Here is an 11,103-nt window from a genome sequence, read left to right on the forward strand (position 1 = left end):
TTCCAAAAGTACAAACTATTTAAGCAACAATGGTTCTTTTCTCCATTTAGTACAGACCAAAGAGAAAGATTCCATTTATTTATTTGCTAACAACTTCTTAGGCAGCATCTCTAAAGGAGTAGTCTTGAGCATAGTACAAAATATCAGGATATGGGTATTTATCGATATTCAATTTCTGGATATGTATCGTGGATATATCCCCCTCTTTGGGGATATTTGACATTGTTTCACATGCAAATATCGTGGATATATCCAAAATATCGAAAAATATCATGGATATTGTGGATATTTCTTGATATATCATGATACATTATTTATATTTATTTGAAATATAATAGTAAATATTAAATAAAATTATTATATACACAAAATATCCCCAAATATCCCCAAATATCTCCAAATATCGCAAATATCGTTGAAATATCACCGATATTTGCAGTCGTATATATCTCTGAACATATCGTGATATTTATATATCTTTTTCTGGAATATGGATAGATATCCCCAAATATCGGGATATATCGGGATATTTTGTACTATGGTCTTGAGCAGGAAGAGCCTGGCAGCACGCTCTGGAAAAGTACCCCAACATTTCAATCCGTGTGCTTGCAACTCTGCTTTTAGCCTTTCCATGCCAAGCACCTTTATCCAACCACTAAAAACAACACAGTTACCCCAACAAAACTAAGCACCTTTATCCCCAATTCATCATCATTCCTAACTGCCAACAACACAAAAAATAGCAATAACAATAATAACAATACCAATAATAACGATAACGATAACAATAATAAACGATAGCAAGTCAATAACTTGTTGTTAATAAAACTGAAACAATATTTCAAGTAAGGTAATAAAACTGAAACACCATAAGGTAAAATTCCTAATCTGATTTCAAGTAATATTGGCATTTGCAATTTTAAGTTTAGAGCTTGTTACTGTATACACAGGTACACAAATACGAACACACAGAAACACAACAAGAAGAAAAATTAAATTAAGTGACATTGAACACACAACTTACCTATCAATAACAACTAGTTTCCAAAATACTCGAAAAGCCAGGGAACATAACAAAGTTGGAGCTTTGCTCTACATCTCTCAAATTTCATTCGATGTCCAATGGCAGTTTGTCTAAACCACTTCAATAACATAAGGGGCTACAAACTCCGTTCTTACAAACAAAACTAACTTACAAACGATTACATTTTGCAAACTCCGTTCTTACAAACAAGACTAACTTACAAACAAACGAAAAAGGGTTTCAGGGTACACTACAAATGGAATGCCCAACTTCAAGTCAAATTGAAAAAAAGGGCATAGCATAAATGCAAACCTTAGCAAATTCTACAATCAACTGATGAAATCTTGGGTGTTTTCCTGCATGTAACCAAGAGGTGAATGTAACGAATGAAATACAAATTCTAGAAATAAAAAATACAATGAGAATCATTGCAAACTTTACCTTCTCAGCTAAGGCATTAGAAAATGCTCTTTGCCCAATCTACACATAACCACCTTAACTATGAGAATAACATCTTAACTAGATACTTAATCAAACACATAACCACTAAGATAAGACAAACTAACAACAATTTAAATATTATACAAATGCCGATAAAATTAATCTCTGAATCAGTCGTTATCCTCCTTGCGTAAGTAGAAACCAGACTCTTAGTTCAAACTGGAGTAGCAGGACAATTTGATTCGGACGACGAACAGCTTCCATAATTGTCCTCGTTATCATTCCACTTGAAGAAAGTACATCTCATTTCCCTCGGAAGACGATCCGAATGTTTCTCGCAGACAATGAAACGACGATCCGAATGTTTTTAAATTTCTCTTAAAAAATACACTTCCATATATTGGGCACCCCATTTCTTGATGGAATTTCACTATTTATTAAAGAGATAAAAAAAAATTTAATCAAATGTAAAAACAGCTACCCAACAAGAAAAACATGTTTTTCGTCATATCCATCAATAATCAAATGACTATAAATGAATAAATAAAATCAGACACAATCATCCATCACAAATCCCTTAACACATAGTAAAAAGTACTACTTATATCATAATCAGTGTTCTAAAAAGCGACCTAGGCGGCCGTCTAGGCGGTGCCTAGCCATATTACTTTCACTCTAATCGGTTAATAAAACGGTGGACCATTTAATCGGGCCTAGGCGGCGGATTAATCGGCCTAGGCCCGTGTCGTGTCGACACCGATACCAACGCGACACAGATTCGCATTCGAATCTATTTTTCAGTTTCAAAGAAAAAAAAAAGAAGATTAAGAAAGAAGAAAGATTAAGAAAGAAGGAAGAAAGCGAGAAATGGAGTAGACTGGCCTGAATTCCTCGAGTGGTGGTAGATTGATGTGGTCGGCTGTGACCATCTTCTTCTATGGCCAGCAGCTGCAACCCAGATCTAAGATCTAGGGTTTGTTTCTTTTAATAAGGGATGTGGGCTTTTAATAAAGAATGTGGGCTTGGGCTATTTTGTTTCTTTTTTCCATAGATACTTAGATAGGATTAAATTGAGCTTTTAATAAGCAATGTGGACTTGGGCTTTTTTGGAATGGTTATATTCAAGATCTAAACTTAGCAAAACCTATTTTAAATGGCTAATGGGCTTTATCAAAATCTATATATAACATGTTCTATCCAATAACTTGTTCTATCTAGAGAAAAAAAATATATACATATATATTTAAATAATTATACATGGGGCAGATTCCATTTATTACAACACTTTTTATACAATACCCCTTGAAAATATGAATTAAGCATTGATTCCTTGTAGATATGGTATTCACACCATGGAGATCATCTCCACAAAAATTCAGCTCATTTGAAAACTCCTAACGATGAGAAAAATTGCTCTCAACCTATAAATTTGTATCTACGGTCCAGAAATATCGATTTTGTAACCATTTTTTGGCAAACTTAGAAATGTTCAAAGGACCCGATTTTTTATGGAGGTCATATCCATGGTGAGAACATCTTATCCACAAAAAATTAGCCCTTAAAACATCTTGAAGGGTCCGATGGGGGGTATTGTATAAAACATTGTATAAAAAGTGTTGTAAACGGAACCTACCCCATTATATATACTAGCATTGTGCACGTGAGATGCATATACGTATTCATATTATCAACTTAAAATAGAGATGCAAAAGTCTTAAAATAGCTTAAAAAGTTCTGATGCTTCTCCAGTGAACAAAACGGAGAAGAGCAAAACATCATATAGATCTACAGATGTATAATATCATATACAAAGTAGTTAGTAAAAAACACATAATAGAAAGCTTAATGTCATGTAGATATACAGATGCAAAATAACCAAATATTTGATCGGAACATGCTTTTGATATAACAGCAAAGTTCCTCCCATATGTCATCACTGGACAAAGCAAGAAGAGAATTGTGTATCAATGCATATATTATAGATAACAAAATTTCATAGCAAAGTTATTTAAATTGTAAGAAAATTGCACTTACACTTTTATACATAAGTGGTGCATTTTGACTTGTTGATGTACTCGATTGCTACTATGTCATATGCAGTTGCTGCTTCCTCTTGAGTAGTTATAAGAAACAAAAAGTTTTTTTTTGGGTTGGTAATCTGACGGAGTTAAAGTGAAATTCATAAATAATTCAAGTCCTGAAGTGAAATTGGAATCAAGTGAAGACAAAATCTACAAAGGACCCAAATGAACAATAGGCTGAAATTCAATTTTTACATTGACAGAAGAAATCACAGCTCTTCGCATTATCAAGAACACATTACCCAGTCAAACCTCAAAAAAGGAACAAAAATAGAGTCCAAAGTACTCATATACTAAAATTAATAACCACCATAATATGTTCTAAATGCTAAGTGAGGGAAGAAGGAGGAGCCTCTGACATACCGTTGATCAATCCCTATTGCCTGATGCTTCACTTAAATGGTTAGCAAAAAAGGCTCTGGACAAAACACTTCCATCTGTAGCGAAAAATTACCATCAGGTTTATTTAAATGTATGGTATGGTGTTAGTTCTAGTAATAGTCCCTCATGCCCACGCCCCAAACAGATATGCAGAAACTACCAATTTATTATACTCGTCTATACTCTGCTCTTGAAAATCTTAGCTACCAATCTATAAAACAGATATGTAGAAGCTATATTTTTCACATGCAACATTAGCTTACATTAGTGAAAAAAATAGGTAAAAACTTACATATTATAAATTTTTTAAGTCAAAAACGTATGTAGACAATGGCACTAAATCCAAATCAAAGAACCAATCTTAATAAATGGATACTGAGCAAAGATAACAAAATATTCTTTATAGAAGAAGACTGTTACGAACCTTCAATCGACTTGGATATAGGATAGTAAAATGATTAGGCAACAACATCAAGGAACACATATTTTATAATCAAAATAGCAAACCAATTAAATCATATATAAACTCAACTTTGTAGGCGGAATAGAAGGTGCATCGAGTATGGCATTGTTAAAGGCATATAGTACCAAAAGATTCTATTTACAGGATATGATTATAACCCCTTTTTTTATCCAAAAAAAGGGTAGAAACAGAAGAATATAAAACCACAAATCTCTTTTGGCTCTTTACATTCTTTTGTGCCAATATTGCTACGTGTCAAAAGTATTTGTTGCGTGTCAAAAGTCTGTAACACATGAGAGGAGTTGTTAGTAATAATATATATATATAGTTAAGAAGGATGAGATAAAGGAAAGGTAGAAGGAAATTATTAGAAAGAAGGAAATTTACCAGTGAAGAAAAACAAAAAAATAATCTGCTGTACTGATGAAGCACATTATTAAGTAGTGGTGGAGTGGAGGAGTTCAGTGTTTACAACGTTCCTAGTATGAACTCCTATGAAACCACGCAATGCTCCATTATTTACCAAGATCTTTGTTGTATTCCTGGATACACCTCTAGACATTACAACATTTAGTTGTCCATGAGTGAAGACATGATTCGGTAAGTATATACCAACAGTTGGTATAGTCTGTCCTTGAGACTTGTTGATGACAAGTGCAAACCTCAGATGAACTAGAAACTGTTTCCTTGTCATGACAAAAGGGAGCTTAATGTCAGCAGATGACATCAGTGGTATACGCGGTAAGAAAACAGGTTTACCACAGAAACTTCCAGTCACTATTTATGCATAGATAAATTTTCTAAAAACCCGCGGCAGAGCATTCTTGTTCCATTGCATAATCCATAACTTGGGTTAATGTTCCTCTGCAATATAATTGGTGATCCTAGTTTTAGATTGTGTTTGTGTGGAGGCAATCCTCTTGGAAAGATGGAGTTGATGTATTCCATTGGATACAATTGACGAGAATCGTTCTCAACAGAGTCGAAAGAGTAGCTTGTAAAAATTTCTCCGGGAAAAAGCTTAATCACTTCATCATTAACCCTGTCAACATGATAATTTGTAGGTGTTATTATTGCTCTTTGCATCATGTACAAACTGTCAAGTGCATTGTCTTGCAGATTTGGGAACACTGAATCTATTAATTGAAACAGGGAGTTATCACTTTCCCATGGTATGGTCATGTCATCTGGCAATTTAATCATGTCATCTACAATATAGTCCTCAGTTCCATCACCAATTCGCATCAGAAAATCAGAGAAACTTAGATCATTCCTTGCTCGCATATTTTCTCTGAGATGGATAACTTCCACAATTTCCCATAAAGTGGAATTTGGTAAGCATGCATCTAATATTTGTGCTCTAGTTCCTTGTGCAATAACAAGTGGTGTCTGACGAAAATCCCCACCTAACACAACAACCTTTCCACCGAATGGCAGTTTAACATCAATTATATCTCTAAGGGTTCTGTCAAGAGCTTCAAATGCGTATCAATGGGTCATTATGGTTTTGTCCCGTATGAGTACAGACGCACGACAAATTAATTCAGCCAATGGAGTATGCTTACCTATACCGCAAGTTGAGTATGAATAGGTTGGTATAGGAATCTTGAATCTTGAATGTGTTGTACGTCCACCTGACATCATTATCGCAGCAATTCCTGAAGTGGCTGTTGCAATCGCAATGTGTCCCATGTTTCTAAGATAAGCCAGTATTGAATGATAAAGAAATGTTTTGCCCGTTCCACCAGGACCATCAACAAAATATATTCTGCCCACGTTATTCAAAGCAGAGCTTATTATCTTATTGAAAGCATATCTCTGGTCTTGATTCAATCTGTCAACAGAGGAGAGATCATCAGGAGGGATAGGCACTGCTCGTTCTTCGGAGATGAAATCAGTAGCATTTCGGAATGTAGTAGTCTCATCAGATATAGAAGGTAGATCATACTCGGACAACTTTCTTCCATGTTCAAACAGAGCAGATTTTAGGTCTCTAAGTAAAAGATTGATAGGTTGATCCATGGATGTTAACGAAGCATAATCTTCCATCATATAAGCATGGAATTCATTCCATAGATCACAAACATGTGGTGGTTTACAGTGTACCAATATGATCACAAAGAGCTTTCGTAATGCATGAGGCATACGTGTTGCTACTACTTCCTGTAGAGTTTCATGTATATCATTGCCTCCTTCAATCAGCCCCAACTTTTCTGCTGCTTCCTTAAATGTTGCATATGTCTTTGAACCAACAGTCCGAAGACTTTCATATGACGTTGAGCCCCGGACATAATTCAGCAATATTTTCAGGTAGTACTTCTCACTATCAGAAGGGGAGACTATATATTCTGCCGATAACTTGATTGCGTCCTTTTCTTTTTTTCCAACACTTTTTTGACTTTATCCATGTATAGTGCTCAGGAATCTCTTGATATAGGTACTGCCTTGCTTCTTCGTCCATCTTGTTCAAGTTGAAAAACTCAGTTAACATTGTGCGTGACATGTTGGTATCACTTAACAGTTTAGTAAGACTCTCTCCTTCATGATATGTAACCTGATGCATATTTGGTAAGTGAATTTGCAATGCATAAACAGATGGATACATTCTGTTCAAAGGGAACTTGAAGATTCTCCAAAGAGCTTCCTGAGGACATACCCAATGCCCATCTATAAACTGTTTGATCTCATCTTGATTGTCAGTTTCTTTCGATGTCACTTGAAAACGGACCCGATCAACACCTTTGTAGACATACTTATATAAATATTTGACTGATTTGATGTTGGAGCAAATCTCAACATTAATGTGACAATCATACTTTTTTAGGAGCCATGGGTTGTAAGGGACGACCCATTGATTATCAACATGAAACTGGCTATTGTTGTTGTGTATCAAATATTTTCCAATATTTCTCCTCATGTAGATTGGGAAGGAGTCATCACCTTGAAGTGTAGAAGAGGAGAATTGCTTGGGGAAGTTCTTCTTACACTTATTGTTTTTCATGCACACACAGCTTGGGTTGAGAATACCACATGGACCATGAATCATGTGACGTAAGACAATACTATGCAATTCTGGTTCTTTATTAGGATCAGAAATCTCTGCTCGAACTACCCAGTCATAATCTTCTGGGCTTTTTAGCTTGTCATTCTGATCAAGTATTAAAAGGAAATGAGCATGTGGCAATCCTCGCTTATGGAATTCAATGACATGGACATGCATGAGCAACCACTTTTCCAAGAACACCTCTCTTGAATAAGTCCTTTTTCAACTCCTCGCATTTTGAGTGGAAAATCCTTGTTGTTAGATCAGGCATGTCACTTGCAACTTGTCCATCTTTTATTTCTTTTTTTATCTCACGCCATTTTGGGTTGCACGTCATTGTTATGAATAAGTCTGGCTTACCAAACTTCTGGACAATAGCCATGGCATCATGATACCTCTCGTGCATGTCTCGAGGACTACCAGTGTAAGAAGCAGGTAAAATAATTCTTCCCCTAATGTTACCTAATCATGCGAAATAATTGGGGCTATAAGTAATCAAACACATAAGTTAGAAAGACTACGAAACTGAAACTAATGTAAATCAAGAAAACACATACATACTATTAATAACACTACTCTAGTAAATGTGGACCTGCATGCGTGTGTCCGAGACTGAATGCATCTTGTAAACCTTGATACAGCTCTACCCTTATATCCTGTTGATGATCTCTAATGTACCGCAGCTGTTGTGTAGAAATTTTCACATAATTATCTACAACGTTTTGTTGCAGTAGACGCCCAGCGCGAAGCAACAGTGATTCATAGATGTCTCGAATCTTGGTAAATAAAAATTTAACAATATATAAATATTCATACACATATTTTTTGTAATATGTAAAAATGAGAAGATCAAAAGGAATTGTAGTTACCTGAAGCATGTAGGAATAGAAAGCCCGACAGCTGACCTTTCGCAGATGTTTGCTAAAAAAATTTAAGTCCCAACCAAACGTGTCATAAGGGTGCAGCAGAGAATATTATAAGGGATCATAGAAACCAGCTGTATCCGGAACATGTATCAAGTGTCCATGATCTGTCTCAATGATGGTATCTCTCTCGTTTTTATCAAACGGGTCCTCTCCTCCAACCAGAATTGCTGCAACTTGTGATGTTGTAGGCTGGGTATATTGGTGCAAATTGTCTGGATGATCCTTTATATGCAGCTTAATATTATGTAGATCATCACGTTGAGATATTTGACGTAGGATACCAACGAAAGGGTTGCATGAATCCAACTTTCGTTTCAGAATGGCTAAAACTTGTCTGTTCAGTGAATTGCTTTCAGCCAAACGATAATCTAGCTCATGATCAGTGTCATAAATGTACATTTGAAGGTACCTTGTCCTTTGACCAGGCTGTGGTAAGAGGTCTCCTATTCGATGGTATATAGATCCTTGTGCACGATAGGTGTATACTCCATCTCGACCAGTAGCTAAATTTTCATCTACATGTACGCCAATAGAAGTAAAGGCATGGACATAATTAAATGCATGAATGTGCTGTCTAAATTGCTTTCCTTCATATGTAGAATTTGTGTAAAGATCTAACAAATCCTGGGGAATTGGTGGCATTGGTAGTGACAATTTACCGTTCAAGCAGCACATCTCCTCTGTTTCATGATCAAATGACAATGTTGGCAAGACCTTGGATCTGGTAGTTGAAACGTCTGCATGATAGAAGAATCAACATAATTCCTTGCACAATTGTGGTAACCTCAATGCGGAATAGTTGATGCAGTTCGGTGACTTGAACTTTGTTCGATAATTTCTGCAAAATATAACAATACAAACGTGGGCTGTAGTTACTATGTAAATTTGCATTAGTTGGAATTATACATATATATATATATATATAAGAATCTTTAGCTTAGATTCGACTCGCATCTCTACTAGAGTAGAATGAAGAGAAGTTCTGAGCTGCCATAACTGGTTGAAGGTCCGAAGGCATGTTGTTCTTAGAAGCATTGAACAATACATAATCTATTTGAATTAATAGAATACGCAACTCATGTCCTTGAGTACATCTTATGAGGAGTACAAACCATTCCTTCATATGCACATGCAATGAGAAGCATTCCAAATGTTATTATACGTGGTTTATGCTCGGTACATCTGACTAATCTTAAACAGGGGAATACTTATTTTTCATTTTAAAAATGTTGAATAACTTTTGTAATTTAATAATAATAAAACCAACCACAAACATGCCCAATGTAGTTAGCTCATATAAGAAATGAAGTGCACATGCCTTTGCAGAACTTGGTGGACTTTCCTGTATCTAAGATAGCTTCCACTTACAGGAAATAATTAGATACCATTTGAGCATAAAACTCTAATGTAGATTATATAAATACATACCCTATTATATACAATTTACATGGAAATAATACATGAATATCTATAGAAAATGAAGGTGACATACCTTGTATACTGCAACTTGATATAGATGATGAGCTTGTAATACTGCTGCTAAGACCAGTTTTAACGTCGTCATCACTATGAATGTCTTCATTGCCATCGCGTATAATAAGGTCAACCTCATTGTTTAATTCCAATCCATGATCCACGCCAAAAGATATAGCAGAAGTTCCTTTTAAGGGACAAATATAAACTAATAAATATAGCATAAAAATGGCAAAGTAAAATAAGAGCAGAATTATAAGAGAAGAATTATGTGAGTACCACGACAATTGAAATCAATGTGTAATGAGTCGTTCTGAATGCTCAAGGATTCTTTAATGTCATGATCACTTAGTCTAGATGATTCTTAGTTCAAATGTTGTTGCATAAGTTGGACGAAACGGCCCTCATCAGAATTATCAACACTAAAGCGTGTCGTCGATGCGATCTTGCATATCTTGCAATATCTTGGTACCGATGGTCTCACACTTAATGTACCTGGATGTTCAGTTTGTGAACCCCCAGGTAATGTGATAACATCTAATGATTTTCGTAAAAGTATTTGTTGGTCGTCTGTATGTTGAGTTTGTCATGCTTGAGAAAGCTTAGTGGCTCTATGTTCGCGTGCACATATTCGCTGGCGCTCTCTCACCAATGATCTTTGTTCATCAGCTAGGCCTTCTGAATGTTGTCGATACCTATCACGATGACGTTCTAAATGTATAGCACGTTCTTCAGCAGTCATATTGAGACGACGCGTTCTCTTCCGAAGGCATTCACGTTGCAGATATGCATTTCGCTCTGTTTCAGTCATTTTACTCAATCGCTTTCTATAATGACTTGTGTGAGTGGGCCCCGACCAGAATTTTGGATATTATTAAGCTCAGAAGAATTGTTCTTTTGTACCTCCATTTGCGTCAAACAATTCACAGAAGCGATCGAAAAAGTGTTGCACTCGAAAAAATTTTGAAATAAAAAATAATTAATACAAAATTTAAATGAAGGGAAATTAAATCACATGTCTATAAAAAGAACTCTACCTGTAAAAGAACTCTATAATGATTGGAGTTGGTATTGCGAGAACCTTATATAAAATGCTTAAAATTGACAGCTGCCAATTCCCATGAAGATCCTGCTACTTTTATTACAATTGCAGCATCGAAACATGAATACACCACGCGTAACAATATTTTTTTTTTTTCAAAATTCATTAAATTCTATTTGGCAATTATTTAAAAAATGGCATGAAAGCTTGTTTATGCAGTGATGTAGAG

The 11,103-nt window shown here is 35.4% G+C and overlaps 1 protein-coding gene across 1 annotated transcript; it reads right to left on the bottom strand.

The window, feature by feature from the left end:
• Window positions 1–5,167: 5,167 nt before the first annotated feature.
• Window positions 5,168–10,643, bottom strand: LOC147483142 (uncharacterized). The gene is made up of 8 exons (XM_086579497.1): window positions 10,460–10,643; window positions 10,328–10,402; window positions 9,852–10,019; window positions 8,428–9,096; window positions 7,621–7,895; window positions 6,832–7,538; window positions 5,956–6,788; window positions 5,168–5,865 (listed from the first exon to the last, which is right to left on the bottom strand). Exons 1-8 carry the CDS (start codon window positions 10,641–10,643, stop codon window positions 5,168–5,170), a joined length of 3,609 nt encoding a protein of 1,202 aa, XP_086435623.1.
• Window positions 10,644–11,103: the final 460 nt, after the last annotated feature.

Source organism: Coptis chinensis, chromosome 8, assembly GCF_015680905.1.
Source record: "Coptis chinensis isolate HL-2020 chromosome 8, ASM1568090v1, whole genome shotgun sequence".
Classification (NCBI taxonomy): Eukaryota; Viridiplantae; Streptophyta; class Magnoliopsida; order Ranunculales; family Ranunculaceae; genus Coptis; species Coptis chinensis.

Excerpts from the sequence above, each read along its gene's own strand:
- LOC147483142 (XM_086579497.1), bottom strand. The coding sequence starts at position 10,643 with ATGACTGAAACAGAGCGAAATGCATATCTGCAACGTGAATGCCTTCGG. Across the intron at positions 10,403-10,459 it reads GAGAGAGCGCCAGCGAATAT|ACGACCAACAAATACTTTTA; the intron begins GTGCACGCGAAC and ends CTCAACATACAG. Across the intron at positions 10,020-10,327 it reads TTCACAAACTGAACATCCAG|GAACTTCTGCTATATCTTTT; the intron begins GTACATTAAGTG and ends GTCCCTTAAAAG.